Genomic DNA, 26,592 nt, shown 5'->3' on the forward strand with positions numbered 1-26,592 from the left:
CCTTGTCCCAGTTAGCGGCAGCTCGAGTCGCGCTGGCTCTTCCCTTCGATTCCCAAACCCCTCCAGTGAGCCCTCCGTCCATGGAGGGGGAAGAAACGTTCCTGGAGCTCTTCCTGGCCCGATGCGCCACCCAGGTGAGCCTGGAAGCCGCCACCACGGTCCCAGAGTCAGGGTCCGCATCCCGCCCCATTGCTGGGCGCTGGGTGCTGCGCACTAAGGATTCTGGCTTTATTTTTTCTGTCGTAAAACTCCTAGCGACCCTAGGAGGTGGGCTTGATTATCCCCGTCTTTCAGTTGAAAAACATAGAAGGTTCGAGAGTTGAAATAACTTACCCAAGGTTGCCAACGGAGCTCGAACCTGGTGTAGTATGAATACAAATTGGAGGCACTTGTGGCTTCTTTCAGTTTGTGATTCTTACGTTTTTTGGGTTTTGTTTTTTAATTTAAGAACTGTAGAAACGAGAGGAAGGAGTCTTCAAAAAGAAAAGCGAGGGAAAAACTTTCGGCCGGCGGGGTGGTGTCGGATTCTTTTTTTTTTTTTTTGCGGTACACGGGCCTCTCACTGTTGTGGCCTCTCGCGTTGCGGAGCACAGGCTCCGGACGCGCAGGCTCAACGGCCATAGCTCCCGGGCCTAGCAGCTCTGCGGCATGTGGGATCTTCCCGGACCGGGGCACGAACCCGTGTCCCCTGCATCGGCAGGCGGACTCTCAACCACTGCGCCACCAGGGAAGCCCCGGATTCTTTTTTTTGTTTTTTTAAATTTTATTTATTTTTGGCTGCATTGGGTCTTCGTTGCCGTGCGCAGGCTTTCTCTAGTTGCGGTGAGCGGGGGCTGCGCTTCGTTGTGGTGCACGGGCTTCTCACTGTGGTTGATTCTTTTGTTGCGGAGCACTGGCTCTAGGTGCGGGCCTCAGTAGTTGCAGCACGTGGGCTCAGTAGTTGCGGCACACGGGCTTAGTTGCTATGCGACATGTGGGGTCTTCCTGGACCAGGGCTCAAACCCGTGTCCCCTGCATTGGCAGGTGGATTCTTTTTTTTTTTTTTTTTTGGCAGGTGGATTCTTAACCACTGTGCCACCAGGGAAGTCCCCGGATTTTTAAATAGACAATGATTAGCAATGAGGTAGAAATAGTGAAGTCCCACAGCGTTTAACATTGCAAAAGGAGAGCCCACGCTGGAAAGGTTCTGAGAAAGATGAGTTAATGACTCTGCAAAGACAGTTTAACAAAAAGTTTCTTCAGGTATAAGGCCAAGGATGCAGGGAATACTCTGTAAGCATATTCTCTCGAAAGGAGGCTGTCAGGGTTCCACTGCCATAAAACATCCCCCTTTGATATCTTGTTGCCATTGCCTTAAATTCCTTGTTGAAGTTTAGTTCTTTGGGTGGAGGCTTTGTACCCTGCTAAAATGCCATAATGGGAGAAAGGAGGGGAGACACTGATAGTTGCAGGTATTAGTGCTTTAGTGTAAATTGGCTGATGGAATCTTTTCTGGCTAGAACAGAAGAGGCCAAAAAAACAATGGAGAGGAATCTGGGCCATTGTCCCCACCTCAGTGTCCCTCAGGGCCCATCTGTGGGATGGGGGTGGAGGGAGTTAGAGACTAATAACATAATTCAAAATGAAATAAGGTCAAATCTTATTTCCAGAGAATAAATGCATTCTTCTTAAAGTGTTTTCTTCTAACATTTAGTCACCCCTGCCATCTGCTGGACTTGTGGTAACAGCACAATTCAACAGGATCTAGCCAGACACTAGCTAAATAGCTTTGTGATGGAGAAGATGCAGCACAAGGCACTGGTGACTGTTCAGTTGTCAGAAGTATGATCTTCTAAGGGATGAGGTTATCCTGCCAGCAGTGGTCAAAATCTAGAATCCAGGCCTGCAGCTTGGGTGAAGTGGATGGTAATATATGTACCAAGGATTTTTTTCCATAACAAAGGCCATGAATTTTACATTAGCTGCTTCCCTCAGTTGCACGCCTCTTTCCCTCGGTTGATTTTAATGGAAGTTGAGCAGCCTTCCCCGGACTGGAAGTATAATACATTGATTTAAAGTAGTCTTGCCATTTAAATTTCAATAACTTTTTCCCTATTGCACATTCACGTAAATGGAATGATTTCTTTTCCTTCCTTTGACTAGAAGAAATAAAGATGGCTCCTTGTGGAGGCTTGATTAGCGCTCAAAGCTATCTCCTCAGCTTCCTTCACTTACTGCTCTTCTCTTTAAAATACGAATTTAAAACTCCAAAAAAATCTTTAAATCAACTTAAGGAGTACAGAAAATCTGTACTCTTCAAAGTACACGCAGTTTAGAGCATGGTTGCCAAATTGCCTCAGTTACAAAATTGGATTTAGAGTGGCAACTTACTACAGGTCTAACCAAAGTAGGGAAAACATTTTATGAAAAATGCTTTTTCTGCATTTTAAGATATACTTTCCTGTTTTCGTTAAGTGTTGTAACCCTACAGTAGAATTTTAATGATATTTTGCGGAAAGAGCAGGGCATGAATATAAGCTACCTGAACTGCCTCATCGTGAACACACTGCCTGCCAGCCAAGGTGGCATCCCTTTGGTGTGACATGATGTTCTGTTTGTTGTGTTTTGTTTATGTTTTGGGAATGGCCTAGGATGACCTTGCTCCACCCAGATCACCCCTGCTCAGCCCAATTGTGCCTTATGATGTGTACATACCCAATTCATCCAATCCAGAGACTTTGTTTAATTCACAGCTTGAAGAAGTCACAGAAACATCTGGCAATTTCTCATCTGTGGATCTTAGCTTCCTACCAGATGAGCTTACCCAAGAGAATAAAGAACAGACTGTCATTAGAAGCAAGCATGAAACTGAAGAAAATTGTAAAACTAAAAGTTGGCAAAGTAGGTTGCCATTACCCAGCCAACAGGACGTTGACCTGGCCTTAAACAGCAGCAGTGGGTCAAATTCCCATTCACATCTCCACCCTGGTGATGCTGGTGATGCTGACTCAGCCCAGCCCTCTCCTGAGAAACCACACTCCTTGCCTCTGGCATCCATAACTCCCATGACACCAGTGACCCCTGTTTCAGGATGTTCTGGAATTGTGCCTCAACTACAGTAAGTTGTTGTTGTTGTTGTTGTTTTAAATGGGTGATGCTTCTGAGTACACATTTCATCAATATATTCCTGAATGGGATGATAATAGTGTAGGGAAGAGAATTTCAGATGTCATTTTCCTTGATTTTGTTAGTTCGTAATGGACTTTAGACAGTTTGGTTATCTGTAAAATGAAGCACTAACTCTTGATCTCCTAAGAGGGAGTTAAAGGTGAGTATACACATTCTTGAAGGATTGTATTGTTTATAGTAAAGCACTGTAGTTGAACCTTGTGGCTGGAGTTGGAATAACACAAAGGATATAAAGGTGTAAAATTGAATTTGATTTGCAAGTTGATTTGATATTGTGATTTCTATTTTGAGACATTTTGAAAAAGGTCTAAAGCTTAATTTTAGTCAGCTAGTCAGGAAATTTTAGAAAAAGCTATTTTTTTTGTTTGTTTGGCCCTGTGGCGTGTGGGATCATAGTTCCCCGACCAGGGATCAAACCCGCACCCCCTGCAGTGGAAGCGAGGAGTCTTAACCACTAAATGTGTTATTATACATTTCACATTTAGAATAATTCTCCCCCAGGAAGTCACCCAAACCTATGAAATGAGGAAGTTAATACGTTTTAATTATTTTTTACTTTTCATATCTGGTATAACCTAGGTTGACTTATTTCTTTTTTTAATTATTATTTTTATTTTTTTATACAGCAGGTTCTTATTAGTTATCTATTTTATACATATTAGTGTATATATGTCAATTCCAATCTCCCAATTCATCACATAGGTTGACTTTTTTCTTTAGGAATATAGTTTCCACTGTAAACCTGGCCTGTAAATTGGATCTGAAGAAAATAGCTTTGCATGCAAAAAATGCAGAATATAACCCAAAGGTAAGATTTCCCAGTAATTTTTTCCACAGTTAGGTTCTATTTAGATTTTCTTTCCTTCATATGATCATGATATTGACTCATTCCTTTGTTTTTATTTTTTAAAAAGAAAAAAATTTGTTAGTGAAAAGCTTTTGGCAACACAAGTTTAATCGGCTCATTCTCTGTTTTGAACTTATAAAAAAATAATCTCATTTTCTGTGCTGAATACAGTAATTATTGAGCAGTTCCTAAAAGTTCTTTCCCTTGTCATTCAGAAAAACCTTTCAGTATGACTGTTTTCAACCTGACTATGGAAATGCTAACTTTCTTACAATGTCATCATATTCTTGGAAATAATTTTTTCTAATTTTTGTCCTATCTCCTGACACCTGTGTATTTTTCCATTTACAGTTTCTCTTACCTGAGAAAGCTCAATTGTTTAAAGTGTAAAGTTCAAGTGTAAGATTCAGGGATTTTTTTGTTTTCCGTCAAAGTTTAATAAAATCTATTCTTTTTTGTGTCCTCCCAAGGCCAGGCATCCCATTTTCAATGGTCTATTTACCTAGGAAGTGGATTTGTTAATTCAATCAACATTTAACAATTTGGTGGGCTCTGTACTTAGTACAAAGATGAGTGAGGCCTGGTCCCTGCTGGGAAAAAGTTCACTGTCTTGGGTGGGGGAGGATTTATGGAGTTAGATGAAAAAGGTCATATTAGTCGGAACCCAGAGGACCTTGCCAACATCAACTATTTATGGATTAAGTATTTGTTTTTCCTGTTGTGTAGTGTTGTTGCTGACCTCTGAAGTGTTACCTGAATGTTACCGAATGCAGCTAAGCTTTCCTATTTATATTTCATGTAGCCGGCTATGATGAGGACAGAAAGGCAGTGATGAGCTAGGATTTTTATGGCTGTAGCTACGATGGACCACACTATTGAGCAATCAACATTTTAAGCATATTTTATTCTCTACCATCCTCTGCTCTCCTCTCAGTTTGGTATACACAATCTGTCCAAACTTGGACTTGACAGCCAGAAAAATTCTGACTTGGCACTTAAGCTGCCTTGAGAATTTAACAAAATGAATGCCAGGTGAGAGCACTACCTTTTTAGTGAACACCTAGAAAACATTAATAGTCCTTGCTCGGCTCTGTGTAGTGCTGACTCAGGGTTCTTTTACTGTTAACACTTCATATCTGAAATTGCCAGTCTGGCCTTGGAGTGATCTGTTGTCCTGTGGAGTGGCTCTAACCCATGGAACTTTGGTCTTGCATGGTACCCACCCCAGTTTCCTTCCCAGCTTAATGGGGGAAGTTGATGTGGCAGGCCAGTGGTTCTCAGCCCTCCCCTGCGTCAGCAACACTTGGAGGACTTACCAGTGCTGCCGGCCTGGGGACCACATTGAGGACTATGGCGGGCAAGAGCTTGACAAATCAACTTTTTGTCATTCATCTTCAGAACGCCTATCAATATATGTATTCTGTTCTATATTTTGGCTGCTTTTTAGTACATTCTAGAGTCTTGGCAAGGCTGTAACATGCTCCATACTTTTTTTTTTCTCAAAGAGTCTTTGAAAGAAAAGTATATCAAAGCAAAAAGCATGGAGTCTGATAGTCGTGGTTTTAAATCTCAACTTAACTGTTTCCTGTATAATGTTGGAAGTTAAATAACCACTTCGTTTCCCTGTGCACTAAATGGGAATTATAATGGATTCAGCTCAGTCCTGTCATGAGGTTAAATGCGATAAAACCTATAAAGCTCTTAGCATAGGGTCTGAAACATAACAGGTACTTAAATTTTAGCTTTACTATTATTATTCTTACCTGTTTTTTCAAAGTATGTACATTTTAGAATCATGATCGTTTTGTTAACCTTAACGTGGGAGAATAGACCCAGACAGGTTTTAGTTTTCCCATTAAATTTCAATTTATTCAACACTGTTTTCATGTCCAGCCCAGCTGGTCAGCTGGAATAGTGTTAACCCCTAGCAGAGGCTAATTGTCCTTTTGGCTTCTGTGTGTAGAGGTTTGCCGCCGTCATAATGAGGATCCGAGAGCCCAGGACTACAGCCCTGATATTTAGCTCTGGGAAAATGGTCTGCACAGGAGCCAGAAGGTAAGAGAAGCCGTCCTCCCGCACTACCAGACAAATAATTCACTATGTAAAACAAGGAAGGGTGGCATTAAGGTTCTAAAACACATCGTAGAAGCAAAATACTTTGCTAAGGAGTTAAATTCATGAAATGCCAAATTTGGGGTTAAAAACATTCAGCCTCATAATACGGACTTATATCCCACTTTACAGTCCCCCATAGTGAAGGGGGCTTTACTAGGCTATTACAACTTGTTTCTAAGGTATATTTTAAAAGAAAAAAAAGGCTATAGTAGTGGTAAAGCCTGTTATAAACCTGGGAAAGAAGTTCTTGTGTATTTTCCTCATTGCAGGCAGAAGAATGGATAGAACTTTTTACAGGAGGGAAATTAGACATTTCTTGACCGCTAGCTTGAGCATTCACTCAGGAGGCAATCTCTTACAGGCTCATCTTTCCTGGATCTCATGCAGAGGTAGCCATGTGCTGATGTAGATCCTTTCACCATAGAACTAGTGGGAGAGCTGCTCTTCCCTCTAAGTGTTGGAGGATGAGTAGGAAGTTATCCTCCTGAAAGATAGTACCAATTTCTCCTCGCTCGAGAGATGCACCTAGTGTTCATTTTCTCTGGTAAACAGTGGGTGTTAATATTGTATTTTATATTTGCTAAATTGATTGGCAAAAAGTTGTTTTAATCACATTTCTTTTGATTTAGTAGTGAGACTAACTTTTCATAAGCATATAAACTACCTACTGTATCTTTTGCCCAATATTCTGTGGAGATATTTGTCTTTTGGTATTTAAGTATTTTCACCATTTTATACCACAAATATTTTTCCCATATTAATGTTAGTGGTATTTTATGGGTTTTTTTAATGCAATTTAATTTTGTGTGTGTACGGTTAGTCTATCCAGCTTTTTTCTTTATGGTTTCAGTGTTTGGCTTCATGCTTAGGAAGGCGTTCTCCACACACAACATGACATAAGTATTGACCTCCATATATTTTTCTGGTTTTTTTCAGGTCCTGCTTTGTATTGAAGAAAGGAGGTTAATGTTTTGACTCATCTAGAACTTTCTCTGGATGATGGAAATGTTCTGTATCTGTGCTGTCCAATGTGGTAGTCTTTAGTCATATGTGACTTTTGAGCACTTGAAATAAGCTAATACCATGGAGGAACTGAACTTTTTATTTAATTTTAATTGATTTTAATTTAAATAGCCACATGTAGCTAGTGGCCACCATATTGGGCAGAGCAGGTCTAGAATTTTACTTCAATATAAGATCATTTTTTTCAAATGCCCAGTCAGTGTCCCAGTACATTTATAGAAGAATCTATTTTGCTGTATTTCTCCTCCACCTGTTTTTACATGTTAAGTTCTTTACCTGTGTCTGAGTAAGTTTGTGGCCTTAACTCTTCTGTTGATCTGTGTATCCTTTGACCTAGAAATCTCCATTTTTAAGTCATTTTTGGACAACTCTGCAAGATAACTACAAGGATGTTCATTTCAGCATTGTTTAAAACAGGGGCAGAGGGAACAAATTTCTAGCAATACAGTTTTGAATAAATCATAAAATAAAATTATTTAGCCATGTATAGTATATTGAGTTGGAAGGATAAGTTGTGGGAGGGGAGAACACACAGATTCATGAGTGTTTTTTTCCTAATTCATGAGTTTTTGTTTCCTATCTGAATTTATTTGGTTCCCAAAATCTGATAGTGAAAACTTGGATGGTGAGTTCAGATTATAAGAGATATTTGTTATCCAAATCTATCTGGTTGTTGAATTTTGGATAGAGAGTTGTCAAAGTTTGGTTAGTATAAGAGATATCAGAATTATCTCCAAAAATTTAACCAAACGTATTCTCTTTAGTTGCAATAATCAGAGTTTGCATAGTGCAGGATACCTGCCTTTGCACAGAAAAGTGCAGAGGAGCCAAATTTATCAGTGGTAATTACCACTGGTGGTGAAATTTCAAGGTTCTTAACCTCTTTTCTAATATTTGTACAAGAAAATGTATGTAGATTTTAACTGTTAGTTGTTTGAATGGGAATTTCTGTGTGATACAAGAAACTATAAGGCTATGCAAATTCTTGAAATTTGACCTTATAAATATTAGCACTATGTCATTTAGACAAAATGTGGTTTTTCAAAATGGAAACCACTTATTTCACTGCTGTCTTGGGGACACGGCCTTGCTAGGGACTTTTCAGGAGTTGGTAATGGATGAGGAGAATCAACATGAAATGAGGTGATGTGAAAATGGCACAGTGTTGTGACAGATCTAGATTGGAAAGAGACTCTACCGCTCGCTCCCTTTTGTCCAGGCAAATAAGTTCAATCTGGCTTTTCTTTAACGTACTTCTGATTTTCAACTTAAAGGTGGGGATAACCCATAAGAGTGGGTGGAATTCATAGGATTCACCCACCAGGTGTTGCCCCTGTTTGGCAACCCCTGCTACTCACTGTTTTTATTTTGGTAGTGACCATTGAAAAGTATCTGATGAAAAATAAAGCCCCAGATCTCAGGATTTCACATTCTCTACCATGGATTTAAGGGTGGAGTAGGACAAACATTTAGAAGAACATAGCCACACAGTTGGATGAATCTATTTCTTTCTCATATTGAGTATGAGTTGAATGACAATTGTGTGAGAAAACCTGAGCAACATTGGGCAGATTTTGAGGTATTTTCATGTTTTTTTTTAAAGTATATAATTTGTCCCATAAAGTTCCAAGTCCTGGCATCCTATCTATGCCACTCAGCTGGCACATAACTTACTTCCTCGTGTTGATTTTTTTTGTATGTATGTATGTGTCCTTATTTTTGTTACTGCTGTTCCCATCTAAATGGTACACACCTTTAGACCAGAAGCATGATTCTAAAACCTTAGTGAGCATCACAGTCACTGGTGGGCTTGTTAAGACATAGATTGCTGGGCCCCAACCCCAGAATGTCTGCATGTCTGATGTGGGACCTGGGACTTTGCATTTCTAGCAAGTTCTCAGGTGGTCGTACTGCTGCTGGCCTGAGGACACTTTCTGAGAACCAGCGGAATAGTTAATTTCATCTAATAACACTTAAAACAAGTAAAAGAAAAAACTACCTTATATGTGAAAGATGGCAAATGAAGACAAAAGTCTGTTTATGATTCAGTTCAACAACTGTACATTGTACCATACCCTTTTCTAGGTGCTAGGGACAAAAGTAGGGGAGGTAGGTCCTTCTCCTCAAAGTCTATAGCTTCCTAGTATACACTGAAAGATAAACATGGTACATACGCTAAAAATACAATCAGGGAAGTGTGTGAATAAAGCCTAGCTAGTTAGCAGTCATAGTGATTAAGACATCTTTAATTACATTTGCCGTTCCCCAGCGAAGAGCAGTCTCGACTTGCAGCAAGAAAGTATGCTCGTGTGGTGCAGAAGCTGGGCTTTCCTGCCAGATTCCTCGATTTTAAAATTCAGAACATGGTTGGAAGCTGTGATGTGAGATTTCCTATTAGGCTGGAAGGTTTGGTGCTATCCCATCAGCAGTTCAGTAGGTATGATTGTTGCATAACTTAACTCTGAGTTTCCCAAGTTATTAAAGTTCTATTATGGGCTGCTTATATAATGTATTTTTCAGAGAAATATAATTTTTTTAAAAAACTACAATAAGTGAAAAGGTTAAGATGCTATACCTAAGTCCTCACTGGTTACCATGCGTGTCCAATCTTCTGCAATAGTGGTTCTCAAAACTAAATTGCATAGTAATCACCTGGACAGCTTATCAACACACATTCGTGCCTGGGCTGTGGTATGCAGAGATTCTGCTTGAATTTGCAGTTCTAACAAGCTCACAGGTGATGCCAGCACTGCTGTCCAGAGGCCCACATCCTGAGACCCCCTGATGTATAGATTTCTAAACAAATCTGGCTGGGGGGTGGTGGCAGTGGCCAGAAGAGCAAGGGGTATGACATGGATGAGGTTAAGTAGGAAGGGCTGACAGCTGGTGAGGGGAGAAAGGGCTGGAGAGAAGATGAAAAAAAGAATGGCCATAGCATGTTCTTGGAAGACAATCCTATCTAGTTTTTGTCCTGTTGAGTTTGTTCAAGGGTTTTCTTTTTCTGTGTGTAGCTGTAGCCCCCACTATTGTTTTTTCTTTCACGGATTCATATTCCTTTGGGAGTATCTCTAGGCTGCCTGGCTTCTTCACACGTAATGTCTCCATCTCAACAGCAAATGCGCCTCCTCCTCCCTCAGCTGCTTCGGTGCTTCTCCCAGCCTGCTCAGGCCCTCAGAGAGCCGTGATGGAGGGTGACTGACAAACACCAAATGCCGCCACCCCTTGGGATATACACTTGGGCCAGGGCACTTGAACTGCCTTCGCGTCACAGATGCTCTTAAATTTTCATGATCTAGCTTGAACTGAAGTTCTTTCATTCTACTTTTCCGTCCCTTTGCCTTTGAGCAATCATTCTGTTTAATAGAGTAGAGAGGGATCACATAGCTCTGCTTTCTCTAGCATTTGTGAGCTGACATTTGTTAGCTCTCCTTTGAGACATGACCTAGACAGAAGTTAAAAATTGCCTTTTTCTTCCCCTGACTTTCCAAAAAAATTTGTTCATTCTGAGATTTAGCTTTTATGATACTTTTCAGGCAATATTTATTTTCCCCTTGATTATATTTTCTTTTTTCCTCTGCCTCAATTTTCTTCAGCATAGGCTTATTAAGTGCCTATGAGGTACCCATTGAGTTCATCGGGAAGTCCCCCACGCAAGACATATTCCCTCTTTATGTGTCCTTTTCTTTCTTCAATCTTGGAATAACTCATAGATTTATAGTAAAACCTTCATTTTTAAGAGTCTCTCAACTCATGCTTCGTCTTATCTTCCAGATCCTCAGCCTTACACCTCCTGTCTATCTTTCTTGGAACCAACTTTTTCTGAACATGGGAAAGATGTTACCAGGGTCTTTTCCTTTCATAATGTTCACATTTCTAGTTGTGGCCTTTTCTTTTTCACTTAAAGCAGTTCCTTTAACATTTCTTGTAAAGCTGGGTTGGTGGTACTGATCTCTTAGCTTTTGCTTGTCTGTAAAACTTTTGCTCTCTCCATCAAGTCTGAATGACAGCCTTGCTGGGTAGGGTATTCTTGGTTGTAGCTTTTTCCCTTTAATCATTTAAAATACATTGTGCAACTCCCTTCTGGCCTGCAGAGTTTCTGCTGAAAAGTCAGCTGTGATAGCCTTATTGGAGTTCCCTTGTATGTAACTTGTTGCTTTTCCCTTGCTGCTTTTAATAGTCTCTCTTTATCTTTGATTTTTGGCAGTTTAAAAAATATTTATTTATTTATTCATTTGGCTGCATCAGGTCTTAGTTGCAGCACACAGGATCTTCGTTGCAGCATGCGGGATCTTTTGTTATGGTGCATGGGCTGGCTTCTCTCTAGTTCTGGCATGCGGGCTCCAGAGTGCATGGGCTCAGTAGTTGCAGCACATGGGCACAGTAGTTGCGGCACAAGGGCTCTGTAGTTGCAGTGCGTGGGCTTAGTTGCCCCACGGCATGTGGAATCTTAGTTCCCTGGCCAGGGATTAAATCCACATCCCCTGCACTGGAAGGCAGATTCTTAACCACTGGACCACCAGGGAAGTCCCAATTCTTGCCATTTTAATTACAGTGTGTCTTGGTGTGGTCCTCTTTGGGTTGATCCTGTTTGGAAGTCTCTGTGCTTCTTGGACCTAGACGTCTGTTTCCTTTCCCAGTCTAGGGAAGTTTACAGGTATTTACATACCAAAGACTTTTATTTTCTCTTTTCCCTTTTAGTGTCATAAGATTTGGCTGGAAGATTAGATGGAAACATTTCTTCTGTGCCCCAGACTTCACTTTCTTGGCTTGAACCTTGTAGTTCCCATAGAAGTTTCCCAGGGCTCCAGCTACTGTCATTGTGTCCCCAGTGTCCAGAAGTGGTTTGTGGGTAGAAGTCCTGACAGGCTTTCTGCAGTAAGATAGAGTGATGTCCCAGGAAGACATGTCCACCCGTAATGACCTCCACATACTTCAGATAGGTAGCCTCACCACTGTGATACATCTTGCTGGTGCCAATAAGAAGTTTCACATCTGCTGTGGTATGGGTCTTATTCATTGCAGAATGGAATGGAGTTTTTCTTTGTGACCTGGACTCACCCTTTAAGTGCAAAAATTCACGTGTATTATATATAGTGCTCCATTTCTCAGATTTCTTCAATTTCTTATATCTCCATTAGCCATTGTTTTGAGAATAGTTTTATTTCATCAACTTCTTCTTAACTACTGACTTCTTTTTTAAGCTTCTCAGGCCTTTCTAGGAATCTCTCCTCTTCTCTCTGGTGGAGTGTGGGGAAGCAGTTCTTAGCCCAATCATCCTTTGTTCCTCAGAGAAACCAGCTTACATTTAATAGTAAATATGAGTGAGTTACTACGTATAGGAACAAATCCTGAATTTTTAAAACTTGGGATGGTTTAGTTTTCTTTCTTTAGACGGCATCTGTCCAAAGACAAATTACAGTGGTCTAGAAATTTTTTTAGGTCCTATCCACTAAAAATGTTAACTTTAGGAGTTTATAAATACATACAAAATGTGCTCATTATTGTAGAACTTGGAAAATTTGGAAAATGTGTTATGTATTTTTATTGATACTTTTTTTGACAGATGGAAAATATTTAACTAACAAGATCTTAAAACATTAGATCTGATGTCCTAAATTATGTTGATCTATAGCTTAATTTCTAATTTTAATTTCATTTCCAAGTGAAATGATTTTCACTTGGAAAAATATTATGACCAAAAATGAATTCTATTCTTGACAGCTACAGAAATTACCTAGGACACTCAAGACTGCTTTTATCAAGATAGTCAAAAGGTTTTTGGTAAAAAAGCTTTTGAAAACTGCTTTTCAGTACACACTGGGTCTTAAATATTATGAGAAAGCAGTTGAATAGTGCTATTTTTAACCTTTTTCTTTTATATCTTAACAGTTATGAACCTGAACTGTTTCCTGGCCTTATTTACAGAATGGTAAAACCACGAATTGTGTTGCTTATCTTTGTATCTGGAAAAGTTGTGTTGACAGGTAAGTTCTAAGATTCTGACTTTCATAAAATTCAATAGCTATGTGTGTGCTTTGCTTTACATTTTAAATAGCTTTATGCACTATTATAAAGCAATTCTTGGTATTTTAGAATACCTGGGAAAAAAATGAAAAGTAGAAAGAAAGATAGCATCACCCATTGGCCCCAATAGTCAAACAATATAACTTTTTTCCATGTTTTTATGTCACTTTGATATGTATATACATCTTTATATCCTACCTTTTAACATTATAACATATGTAGCTTAACTCATTGTTACAAACTCTTGATGAAGGCTTTTGACGGCTGAATAGCGTTCCAACAGAAGGGTCAACAAATCTTTTTCTGCAAAGGGCTAAATACTAAATGTTTTAGGTTTTATGGGCAGTAGAGTCTCTGTCACAACTACTGAACCCTGTCATTTTATTGTGAAAGTAGCCGTAGACATCACATAAAGGAAAAGGCTCTGAGGTGTGATTTTAATGTAATTCGTTTAATTTATATATATCAAGTAATTTTCTTCCTCTTCTTCTTTTTTTTTTTTCCCCCAACCATTTAAAATATAAAAATCAGTCTTAGCTCACAGGCTATACAAAAATCAGGCAGCAGACTAGGTTTGGCCAGCAGATCCAAGTTTTCCGACCTCCATTCTAACACGTTATTCCATCAAACTTATTTTCCCATTGTCAGGTGTTTATATGTTCTTTCTTTGCTGCTTATAAATGACACAAAACTTCGGCTGTTGTTATGTGTGGGATCATTTTATTATTGTAAATGCTCAGAAATTGAACTTTTGTTTAAGGATTGGACCATGTTTAAGGTTCTTAGTACAAATTACTAAATTGTTTTAAAAAGGGTTATATATATATACATAGAACTGTATATATATACAGTTCTCCTATATCATATTTACATTCCTACCAGCAATGTTTCTTAAGTGTCTTTTACGAACCTCATCAGCATTCAAAACAAAAATGTACAAAAGAAAACTTTAACTACATAAGTGAAAGTGATCTCACTGCTTTAACCTCACTGGTACTCAGAACTAGAAATTGATCACTTTTCAACATATCCTGTAAATAGCATTTTATCTTTTGTAAATAGTATGTACATAACTTACTCCTTTCTTGTCTACTTAGTTTTTTAAAATTTTCTTTATTTTAATTTTTAAATTTTAAAAAATTTTATTGGAGTATAGTTGATTTACAATGTTGTGTTAGTTTCAGGTGTACAGCAAAGTGATTCAGTTATACATATACATATATTCATTCTTTTTCAGATTCTTTTCTCATATAGGATATCACAGAATATTGAGTAGAGTTCCTTGTGCTATACCGTAGGTCCTTGTTGGTTATCTATCTTATGTATAGTAATGTACATATGTTCATCCCAAGCTCCTGATTTATCTCTACCACCCATGTTTCCCCTTTGGTAACCATAAGTTTGTTTTTGATATCTGTAAGTCTGTTTCTGTTTTGTAAATAAGTTCATTTGTATCATTTTTGTAAAATTAGATTCTACATATGAGTGTTATCATATGATATTTGTCCTTTTCTGTCTGACTTACTTCACTTAGTATGATAATCTCTGGGTCCATCCATGTTGCTTCAAATGGCATTATTTCATTCTTTTTTATGGCTGAGTAATATTCCATTGTATTTATGTACTACATCATCTTTATCTATTCCTCTGTTGATGGACATTTAGGTTGCTTCCGTGTCTTGGCTATTGTAAATAGTGCTGTAGTGAACACTGGCGGGGGGGGTACATTATCTTTTTTAATTCTGGTTTTCTCTGGATATATGCCCAGGAGTGGGATTGCTGGGTCATATGGTAGTTCTATTTTTAGTTTAAGGAACCTCCATACTGTTCTCCATAGTGGTTGTACCAATTTACATTCCCACCAACAGTGTATGAGGGCTCCCTTGTCTCCACACCCTCTCCAGCATTTATTCTTTGTAGACTTTGATAATGGCCATTCTGACCAGTGTGAGGTGATACTTCATTGTAGTTTTGATTTGCATTTCTCTGATAATTAGTGATGTTGAGGAGCTTTTTATGTGCTTTTGGCCATCTGTATGTCTTCTTTGGAGAAATGTCTGTTTAGATCTTCTGCCCATTTTTTGATTGGGTTGTTTGTTTTTTTTGACATAGAGCTGCATGAGCTGTTTGTATATTTTGGAGATTAATCCCTTGTCGGTTGCTTTGTTTGCAATATTTTCTCCCATTCTGTGGGTTGTCTTTTTGTTTTGTTTATGGTTTCCTTTGATGTGCAGAAGCTTTTAAGTTTAATTAGGTCCCATTTGTTTATTTTTGTTTTTATTTTCACTAAGGATTTGTATGAGTTCACCATAATATCGAAAGTAACTACTTTATTTGTGACTTTTTCCAGGTGACTTATTTTTACATAAAGAAGGTTTTTAAAATTCTTGAAGTAAATGGTTGAGACTCTTTTCCTTATTCTTCTCTGCAGTAGTTATTTCCACTATTTTATCTTCCAGGTCACTTATCCGTTCTTCTGCCTCAGTTATTCCGCTATTGATACCTTCTAGAGTATTTTAAATTTCATTTATTGTGTTGTTCATCATTGCTTGTTTCCTCTTTAGTTTTTCTAAGTCCTTGTTAAATGTTTCTTGCATTTTCTCTATTTCCAAGATTTTGGATCATCTTTACTATCATTATTCTGAATTCTTTTTCAGGTAGACTGCCTATTTCTTCTTCATTTGTTAGGTCTGGTGGGTTTTTACCTTGCTCCTTCATCTGCTGTGTGTTTCTCTGTCTTCTCATTTTGCTTATCTTACTGTGTTTGGGGTCTTCTTTTCGCAGGCTGCAGGTTCGTAGTTCCTGTTGTTTTTTGTGTCTGTCCCCAGTGGCTAAGGTTGGTTCAGTGGATTGTGTAGGTTTCCTGGTGGAGGGGACTAGTGCCTGTGTTCTGGTGGATGAGGCTGGATCTTGTCTTTCTGGTGGGCAGGTCCATATCTGGTGGTGTGTTTTGGGGTGTCTGTGGCCTTATTATGATTTTAGGCAGCCTCTCTGCTAATGGGTTGTGTTGTGTTCCTGTCTTGCTAGTTGTTTGGCATAGGGTGTGCAGCACTGTAGCTTGCTGGTCGTTGAGTGGAGCTGGGTCTTTGTGTTGAAATGGAGATCTCTGGGAGATTTTCGCCTTTTGATATTACGTGGAGCTGGGATGTCTCTTGTGGACCAGTGTCCTGAAGTTGGCTCTCCCACCTCAGAGGCACAGCCCTGATGCCTGGCTGGAGCACCAAGAGCCTTTCATCCACACGGCTCAGAATAAAAGGGAGAAAAAGTGGAAAGAAAGAAAGAGGATAAAATAAAATCAAGTGAGATAAAGTTATTAAAATAAAAAATAATTAAGAAAAAAAAATTTTAAGTAAAAAAAAAAAAACCGGACGGACAGACCCCTACGACAAATGGTGAAAGCAAAGCTATACAGACAAAATCTCGCACAGAAGCATACACATATACACTCACAAAAAGAGGAAAAGGGGAAAAAATAATCTATCTTGCTCCCAAAGTCCATCTCCTCAATTTGGGATGACTCGTCTATTCATGTATTCCACAGATGCAGGGTACATCAAGTTAATTGTGGAGCTTTAATCCGCTGCTCCTGAGGCTGCTGGGAGAGATTTACCTTTCTTTTCTTTGTTCGCACAGCTCCCAGGGTTCAGCTTTGGATTTGGCCCTGCCTCTGCGTGTAGGTCGCCTGAGGGCGTCTATTCTTCGCTCAGACAGGACAGGGTTAAAAGAGCAGCTGCTTCGGAGACTCTGGCTCACTCAGGCCAGCGGGGAGGGAGGGTTATGGAGTGCAGGGCGAGCCTGCGGCGGCAGAGGCTGGCATGACGTTGCACCAGCCTGAGGCGCGCTGTGCTTCTCCCGGGGAAGTGGTCCCTGGATCACGGGACCCTGGCAGTGGCGGGCTGCACAGGCTCCCGGGAGGGGAGGTGGGGAGAGTGACCTGTGCTTGCACACAGGCTTCTTGGTGGCGGCAGCAACGGCCTTAGCGTCCCAGGCCTGTCTCTGGGGTCTGCGCTGATAGCTGCGGCTCGAGCCCGTTGCTGGAGCTCCTTTGAGTGGCGCTCTTAATCCTCTCTCCTCGCGCACCGGGAAACAGAGAGGGAAGAAAAAGTCTCTTGCCTCTTCGGCAGCTCCAGACTTTTTCCCGGCCTCCCTCCCAGCTAGCCGTGGCGCACTAACCCCTTCAGGCTGTGTTCACACGGACAACCTCAGTCCTCTCCCTGGGATCCGACCTCTGAAGCCCGAGCCTCAGCTCCCAGCCCCCGCCCTCCCAGGCGGGTGAGCAGACAAGCCTCTCGGGCTGGTGAGTGCCGGTCGGCACCGATCCTCTGTGCGGGAATCTCTCCGCTTTGCCCTCCGCACCCCTGTTGCTGTGCTCTCCTCCGCCGCCGCTCTGAAGCTTCCCCCTCCGCCACTCGCAGTCTACGCCCGCGAAGGCTTTCTAGTGTGTGGAAACCTTTCCTCCTTCACAGCTCCCTCCCTGAGGTGCAGGTCCCGTCCCTATTCTTTTGTCTCTGTTTTTTCTTTTGCCCTACCCAGGTACGTGGGGGGGTTTCTTGCCTTTTGGGAGGTCTGAGGTCTTCTGCCAGCGTTCAGTAGGTGTTCTGTAGGAGTTGTTCCACGTGTAGATGTATTTCTGATGTATCTGTGGGGAGGAATGTGATCTCTGCGTCTTACTCTTCGGCCATCTTCCTCTGCTTCCCGGAGACTCTTTTCCATACCATTCTACTGAAGTTTACTATTTTTGCCTTATTTTGTCTGACTTTTTCCACATTTTAGTCTCCTGTACCAGGATGAATACCAAGTTTATATGGTACGAGCCACATTGATTATACCCCGCCCCCAAACAGCTAGCTAGACATCTTAAAACTACATGTTCTCCTCATTATTAACTTGTGATGACTCCTTTTGACCTTTATTTTTATATATGGGTCTGTTCTCCAGTCCTGCCTTTGCTCCAGAAATATGCTATGATAATCCTATTATATTTATACTATATTGTGGTTATAAATGTGCTTTCATTCTAGTGGTCTCTATATCTGATAGGGCCAGTTTCCCCTCTTTACTCCCCTCTTTATATCCCCAGTTTACTTCTCTTTTGTTAGCTCCTCTCAAATATTTATTCTTCCAAATAAACTTTAAAATTTTATAACATCTTGCCCCATCTAAAACCAATTGAGATTTCTGCATTAGCTGAATTAATTTGAGAAACTTTCTATCACTCAGCATCCAAAAACACGGAGTATCTGTTGTTAAGTCTTCTTTTAGAACTCAGTAAGCTCAGTAAGTTTTGTAGTTTTCTTTTCTCTAAAAAGGAATCTAATGTGTCTTCAAAGTGGGGAAAGCCTGTTTGGAATTCAAGAGCCTTTTGAATACAGCAAAGCTGCAATTCCTCAGATGCCACCAATATAGTGTCTGGAATAATTAAGACCTCCTAGTGACTGACATAAAGTTTCCCTCTATATGTTCTGAAGGAAGGGGAAGAAGTCTGCAAAGTAAATGGAATAGAATAGATATTGGAGGCAAATATAGGCCCTACTCAAGGGAATAAACTTCAAGACCTTTGGAAGGATGCTTTCATCTATGTGCTATGTATTATTATGAACTGTCTTATTAAAAGTGCAAATTGCCAAGTACAGGCTAAGTTCCTATTACAGGTACACCAGAACAAGTTTCTTTAAATATTCTTAATTCAGACCAACTTTCTTACCCCAAATTAAAAGGAAAAAAAAAATTCATGTGCACATTTGCTAGAAGTTTCAAATCACACAAGTAAAGGATTGTCAACACACAGTCCAGAAGACCATACAGTATACTTCTCTTAAAATTTGTTAATGCATTCAGCCCAAAGAACAGGCAAAGCTAAATTTCTTCACTCTTGTAAGACATAGATCATCACTTTTGTGAAGAGGCGGAAAGAGATATATTGATTGAAATCCAAATTTCTGCTTATACGTATTTTGAAGTAAAAGCTAGCCAATGTCTTACTACTAAAATATGGATAATTACCATCTATTGAGTTTTTTTCCCCTGTTTATGCCATATTGTCTTAAAGTACTTTACCTAGAACAACATGGCTTAGGTTGCTTTTGCTCCAAACCTAGAGACAAATGCTCCTTATTCCTTAACCTTAGTTACCTAGACTCTTTTCACCTGCAAGTGGGTTAAAACCTCAAGGACCCAATTTTGGGTGTACACCTGGGGAAAGGGATCAAAGAGGCTTCCTTTTAGCCTTGACTCTAGAACTTCAGCTGGGGATGGTCGTGTAGAGCAGCCAGTGGAGTCCTAGAGGCTCCCATGGTCTAGCCCAACATGGCAAGACTCTGCAGAGCTGTTTTAAAATCAAGGTCCCAGCAAGGGTAAGTAACTTTTGCCTAGAAAGTGTTAGAGTGTTGAAATTACAAACACACTTTGAATTTCACTGTATTAAATAGTGGATCCCAGCTCTCCCCTAGGTAGGAGCCGTAGAACACCAATGTACATAAAACAAATGGGTGGCAATTGGAAACTTTTGTATCACATGCCGCTTGCAGGGTCTTCGAAAATAATTTATCCTTGTAAAATTGTCTTGTTCCCTTGAGGTGCCAGAGCTGCAGCCACCATGTCTAAGGCTACATCTGAATGAATGGTTAAGTGAGCTGAGGCTCTACTATCCTACTTTGTCATGGTCCCAGACAGCAAACAGCGAAGGGACCTGGGTCAAGCTTAACACTGCTTTTCCAGGTCTGTGCTGCTTTTCTATGGTTAATGTGACATTTAGGACCAATGATTTTTCTCAAACCATGGTAAAATGAATAGTATAGCTAGGATCTGCTGCAACAATATACAATGAACAGCAAATACGTCAACTTTCACTTCTAAGATGAGACGTAATAGAGTTAAGATATGTTGGGCACTCATGTGCCAGGCACTATGATAAGTAAGGGCTTTTATGTGGGTTCTGGTTAACTCTTTGAGGCTGTACTTAATATCTCAGTCTCCTCACCTGTAAAATGAGGACAATGGAGGGCTTCTCTGGTGGCGCAGTGGTTGAGAGTCCGCCTGCCGATGCACGGGACACAGGTTCATGCCCCGGTCCGGGAAGGTCCCACATGCCGCTGAGCAGCTGGGCCCATGAGCCATGGCCGCTGAGCCTGCATGTCCAGAGCCTGTGCTCCGCAACGGGAGAGGCCACAACAGTGAGAGTCCCGCGTACAGCAAAAAAAAAAAAAAAAAAAAAAAAAAAAGAGGACAATGGAGAGATCATGTAACCTTAACAATGTCAAACAGCTATACGTGCTGCACATGCCTGGCTTCAGAGCCCACCATCTTCTCGTACTCACCGTCCCCCAGCTCTTTCGATGTCTGTGAAAACGCCTGTGTGGTCTTTTGGGCACCTTCCTCCTAATCCTCCTTGTCAGCTAAGGAATGATAAATACTCTCTTAGTGGTGAGAGGCAGCAGGTGTGTTGGCTAAGAGGCTGAGCTCTGGAAGCCAATTGTCTAGTTTGAATCCAAGCTTTACCATTTATTGGCTGTGTTGACCTTGGGTGAGTTTGTTCTCCACCTTGATTTCCACATACGTAAAAGTCGGGTGCCCATAGAAGCTACCTGCTAAGTGTTATGAGGAGGCAGAAGAACAAGGCCTGGCGTACAGTAAATATGGTGTAAACGTTAGCTGTTATTACCTCCCACTCTTCTTCTTTTTTCCCTAGCATTCAAAAAGGTGAAATTTTGCTCTCATGCCTTGCCCAGATGATAGGAATATGAAATTTAAAGAGGCTTTAGAAAAATACTTCACGCACTTATTTCCTTCCAGCATAAAGAACGAAGAAGCTGGATCTTTGTTACCAAGGGCCACTCTCAATCAGTTAGATGTCAGTGGTTCTTGGAAATGAACCAAGAACCAAGAGGGCAGCATAAAAATGGCAAGACTTAATAGTGAGTGGGCCAGAGACAGAACAGGATATCCCTGTCAATCATTACTGGGAATCCACCACTAATAGTGACTTAGTATATACTGTAAAATGTATACCTTGAGTGATTAAATGCTGGGTTTTTTTGCAATTTGTAAGATTTTCGTGCACACGCGTATGCTATCACTTGGAAAAATAAGATGTGTAGTTGTGACTCGGTATAAGAATAGTATTGTAAAATCCAAGTAGTATTGGAAAGTGATATTTGGGCTGGCTAAGGGGTAGGGATGAGCTTACAAACCTTATCGACAGGTGATAGATATTTAAGAAACTTTGGGTGCCTACCAGGTACATATTACTGTTTTGGGTGCTGAGGATACCAAAGCAAATATAACATACCCCTCATCTGGCAAAAATCCTGCCCTGGTGAAGAAGAGAAATTACGTGATACTGGTTCTCACAGAACCAAATAATAAGCCATGTGTTCGTGGGCCAGCCATCCCAGCATCCCTAATCCTGAAGTACATTCTTCTAGGACAATAATAATGGCTTAAATCTTGTTAAATGTTATGGTTTGCAAAGGACTTTTTGCAAAAACTTGCTCATGTAACCCTTATAGTAACCCTATGAGAAGGCTGTTGTCCTTATTTATAGGTAAGGAAATGGAAACTCAGAAGTTAAACAATCTGCCTGTGATTTCAAACCTAGTTAGTTGTAGACCTTGCATTTGAGCCCATATGGTTTGATCTCAAGCCAGTCCTTTCTCCAATGCACCAGCCACAGAATTTCTACCTCATTTGCCGCAGTTAGGAATGGCGTTTATCCCCCAAAGTGGTGGTCATCGTTACTTGAAGGAAAGGACTGGTAGGTTTTGCGTAAAAGACAAGGGTCATATATATAATCAGAGTCTGGTGCTACAAATTGGGATGTTTGATTATAGATTGATTATTAATAGGACTATGGGGACAATTTAGGTTTCCTCAAAATTTTTATGCCAATATTTCAGTGAGGAGATATTTCACTAAATTGACCGAATCCCCTCATTGGGATTTACAATTCCTGGCAGTGTTTATTTGATGACTTTTGGTGTAAAGGAAGGAACACTGGATACATGAGGTCTTCCCTCATAGCTGATACTCATGATTCAGGGGAACTTCAACTTCTTAGGCCTCGTTTTCCCACACAGGAAATAAAAAAATTGTACTAGATAATTTCCCTAAAGCCCTTTTGTGTCTAAAGTTGTTTTTCTATGATATAAAATAATGATCACTCTCAATGTCCATTCCCTCTTGGGTGATGGGTGTTTTCTACTCTCTAGGGGATGCCAGAACGTTATACTCTTTTGGGCTTAAATGTAATGCTCTTAGGTATGATTTTTTTTTTAAGTGTTAAGAAAAAAACCCAAAGTACATGGTTACCCAAAATGCTGGACCTAAATACTCTGTTACTCAATTAAATATAAAAAGAACCTTAGTTTAGGGGAGGGGGGCATTGGGTGAATGTGTGTGTGTTTGCTCTACCTATTATACTTCACTGTCTCCCAATTAAAGCTGTTCTGTTCAAATGTATCCAGAAGCTGAAAAAGTCCATCAAACCAGAGGCAGAGAGTCTCTTTATAGTAGTGTTTTACTTAACTGCTTCCCCAACTCACTTTTTGGTTTCTACAAAACCAATCTCTTAAGAAACTAAAATTTTAGTGCTATAATTAAAATTTGCTGAGACTTAAGGGATTTTTCCTACCTCAGAGGTACAGAGTTTCTGTTAAGCATGTCAATAATTCACCTTCCTCCCCACCCCACATCTTTGAGGGTGGAGACTCAGAGAGTAAATTCTTTGGCAATGAATAAGTAACTTGTTGCCCTTACCTATCCCACCCCCCGGTTTTAGGCTTATAAGTACTTCATTTTTGATTCTTAAATTTTTTTAAATTTATTGAGGTGAAATTCAAATAGTACGAATTTAACCATTTTAAAATGAACAATTGAGGGGCATTTAGTTCATTCAGAATGTTGTGCAACCACCGCATCTAGTGCCAAAATGTTTCCATTACTCCAAAATAAAGTCCCATATCATTAGGCAGTTTTTCCCCATTTCTCCCTCACCCTAGCCCCTGGCAATCACCAGTCTTCCTTCTGTCTCTGTGAATTTACCTATTCTGGAGACTTCATATAAATGGAATCATACAATATGTGACCTTTCATGTCTGGCTTCTTTCACTTAGCATAATGTTTTTGAGGTTCATCCAATTGCAGTATGTATCAGTGCTTGATTCCTTTTTATGGCAGTATAATATTACATTGTATGTATCTACCACAATTTGTTTGTACATTCATCTGTTGGTAGACACTGGGTTGTTTCCACTTTGGGGCTATTATGAATAGTGCGGCAATGAATATGCAGCTACATGCCTGTTATTTGTTTGAGTACTTGTTTTCAATCTGAGGGGGTATATACCCAGATACCCAGGAGTGAAATTGCTGGGTCACATGGTAATTCTTATTTTTACATTTTTGAGGAATTGCCAAACTGTTTTCCATAGTAGCTGAACCATTTTAAGTTCCCACCAGCAATGTATGAGGGTTCCAATATCTCAGTCTCTTTGCCAACACTTGCTATTTTCCATTTTTTAAATTATTATAGCTCATCCTGGATTCTGAATCCTGATTTCTACCTGCTTCTCAAATCTGGTGATCCTCATTTCGGTAATTCCCTCTCACTAGTCCCATCCTTCAACCAGATAACCACTTCTCACAGGTTATTCCTGCTCTCTCACTGAGCCTTCCTCCTTGTTTATAGTTCTCAAGAACGAGTCTTTACCAACTTAAACTATCTCCATTTTTCTTCATGCTAACAGTTTTTATATTTTCATTAATCTCCTTGCCTCCTGCCCAATAATATCAGATAATAGTTTCCCGATTAGCTGACAGTTCCACATAAACATAAATACCACCAGTCCTTAACCCTTAGCATAATGTGTCTGCATAGCTTTGAAAGGGGAAAGTTAGTAGTGGTGGTTGGTGGTGAGAGATATGAGTAGGGCTGACTGATAATCTCTTTCAAGGGTGGGGAATGTCTAATTCACGTTTTTATCCATCTTAACTCCTAGAGCAGTTATAATTAAAGAGCTCTTGAAACTTTAAGGGTAACAATGGTACCGTTTTCCCCTCTAATAATCCCTTCCCATATACTGAAATTTAAAACTTTAGAATAGTTTGTCTCAGTCAGTATTAGGGAATCAGCATGTTAACTAGACATGAGTAGATCAAAGGAAGTTCCTTTTGCTGGTAGCTAAGTGCCCACAGGTGCTGATGAAGGTCATGTTCTGTGGTCACATTCATGACACACTGAGAGATAACATTTCATATTTCATACTATGCCCTAGGAGGCCAAAGACATACTGATACTGGAGAACTCTGCTCTAGGGTATGTGTTTGTGGGAATGTAGCTGTGGTCACCAAATTCTTTTGTCTTTACCAGGAATAAATGTCACTTCTCAGGTACACCTAAAGAGATGTTATTGTATTAAAAGTAACTGGAGATGACAATGAAGTTTTAGTCTTAAGAATATTTTAGTATTGTTTTTAATGATTATGTAAACTTGGATTTCTTTATAGGTGCCAAAGAACGTTCTGAGATCTATGAAGCATTTGAAAACATCTATCCTATTCTAAAGGGTTTTAAAAAAACTTGAGTATATCATTCAACATCTCACAGTATGTTGGTTTGAATATGTGCAAAAGCCCAGCACAGAAACTGCTGGATTATAGATATTCCATGCACATTTTGACTTCAGTTATTAAAGTGTGATTCTGTATGAGTAACCATGCCTAAGAAATGAAGAAACTTTTTTTCAAAATGACTCGTGTATGTTATTTTTAAAATGGAAAAAGTAAACTTACTTCAGAATTTGAAAGATTTAGGGCCTTGCTAGAATGATACTGTAACATCATTAAAATTTAATGCTTTGCTCTTGTTAAAGATGTAGTACATTAACATGTGTTCTCTAAAAATACATAGCAATATATAGAAATTTCAAATAACTGCATAAAACAGGATAGAAAATTGTCTGTTTTTGGCTTTTTAAATATTGAGTAGATGATCCGGGCCATTGGGTACGGGCCTGTGAAGGATCCTGTCAGAAGACAAATGAAACATGGAAGTCTGAAAACTTAAGAAAAATTAAACAAACATCCTTTTGTTTGAAATGGTCAGAGAAAATTATTTCTCTCCCTTAAAAATAAATCTTAAACTTTCAGGAACCATTCAGGTTTAGTATAAGGTCTTCTTTGAAAACAGTTTAGGGATTTTGGGCTTTTGGGGGGTACTTTTATAATCCTATGTAATTGTATTAAAATAGACCAGATAAGACTAAGAGGCTGGAGCAAAGAGCTCAGCTTCAAGACCTAATTAGGTTGTGGAATCAGCCGCATTTGATGGAGAGGTGGAGATTAACAGGGAGGGATGGGCTAACAGGAGTCATGGCCCTTGTTCCCAAGTGGGCAGTGATTGTCTTTCACTAAGATGAGGAGACATTTGTGGGGAGGGAGAGTTCAGGGTTTTTTTGTTTTATTTTTGTTTTGGCGGCACCGTGCAGGCTTGTGGGATTTTAGTTCCCCGACTAGGGATCGAACTGTGGCCCTCAGAAGGGAGAGCTTGGAGTCCTAACCACTGGACTGCCAGGAAATTCCTGAGAGTTCAGTTTTAATTTCAGTTTCCCAATTGCTGAGTTTGTTGGTGGTCACTGTACATTACTTTAAGCCTAGTGTAGGCAGTTATGAATTTGGGGGTATGGAACTTGGGAGAGAAGCCCTAGCTGGAGAGAGAATTTAGGGCAGTCATTAATTTACAGCCTGCCAAAATAATCCTAGAGAATCAGTGGTCTTGATTATTTGACCTATGAGCCTAATTTTTTTTCTTCTGTAGTTTACAGGCATATTCAAACACTAGTTACTCTGATATAATCCTCCAACCCACCCTATTTATCCCCACAGAAAGAAATTTGGAGTCATCTAACCATGTTAAATTCTACCTAGTTCAAATTCTTTAAGATATGGCCCAGAGAAGGGGTGGAATGCTGGACATTAAAATTTATTTTTCATAAAGATACAACTTTGATTTACACGTTCAGTACAGTTGTTTCCACTGGTTAGCTATTATTGGTAAAGTACTTATCAGATTACTATTAAACGGATTTACTTATTAATCCTTAGGTGGGTACTGAAATTCTCTCCATTTAACAGTTAAGAACACAGGCTGAGAGAGGTGAGGAATTTGCCCCGAACTACACAGCTATTAAGAAGGAGGGGGGGCCAAAATTCAACCTCGTTCCAAGACCCGGTTCCCTCACCCAACTCTGCGGTTGTTTTAGCCAAATTTAAAAGCATCCAGAGCGAATGACAGAAATTCCCTCATTGTGTTCCCAGTCTGTTTTCCCAGAATCCTTAGGGCATCGTATTACTGTTTCTTGCACGAGCTGGAGGCGTTAACGTGTAGCCTGGGCGTGATTGAGCGCTGATGACATTCTGCT

The 26,592-nt window shown here is 39.9% G+C and overlaps 1 protein-coding gene across 1 annotated transcript; it reads left to right on the top strand.

Annotated features, from left to right (window-relative positions):
• On the top strand, positions 1–24,900 carry TBPL2 (TATA-box binding protein like 2). Its single transcript, XM_033852580.2, has 7 exons — positions 1–134; positions 2,733–3,097; positions 3,889–3,976; positions 5,979–6,070; positions 9,423–9,590; positions 13,043–13,137; positions 24,680–24,900. The coding sequence occupies exons 1-7, from the start codon at positions 81–83 to the stop codon at positions 24,754–24,756; spliced, it is 939 nt and encodes a 312-aa protein (XP_033708471.1). The 5' UTR covers positions 1–80; the 3' UTR covers positions 24,757–24,900.
• Positions 24,901–26,592: the final 1,692 nt, after the last annotated feature.

The sequence above is a fragment of the Tursiops truncatus genome, chromosome 2 (genome assembly GCF_011762595.2).
Source record: "Tursiops truncatus isolate mTurTru1 chromosome 2, mTurTru1.mat.Y, whole genome shotgun sequence".
Taxonomy (NCBI): domain Eukaryota; kingdom Metazoa; phylum Chordata; class Mammalia; order Artiodactyla; family Delphinidae; genus Tursiops; species Tursiops truncatus.

Excerpts from the sequence above, each read along its gene's own strand:
- TBPL2 (XM_033852580.2), top strand. The coding sequence starts at position 81 with ATGGAGGGGGAAGAAACGTTCCTGGAGCTCTTCCTGGCCCGATGCGCC. Across the intron at positions 6,071-9,422 it reads GTCTGCACAGGAGCCAGAAG|CGAAGAGCAGTCTCGACTTG; the intron begins GTAAGAGAAGCC and ends GCCGTTCCCCAG. Across the intron at positions 9,591-13,042 it reads TCCCATCAGCAGTTCAGTAG|TTATGAACCTGAACTGTTTC; the intron begins GTATGATTGTTG and ends ATATCTTAACAG.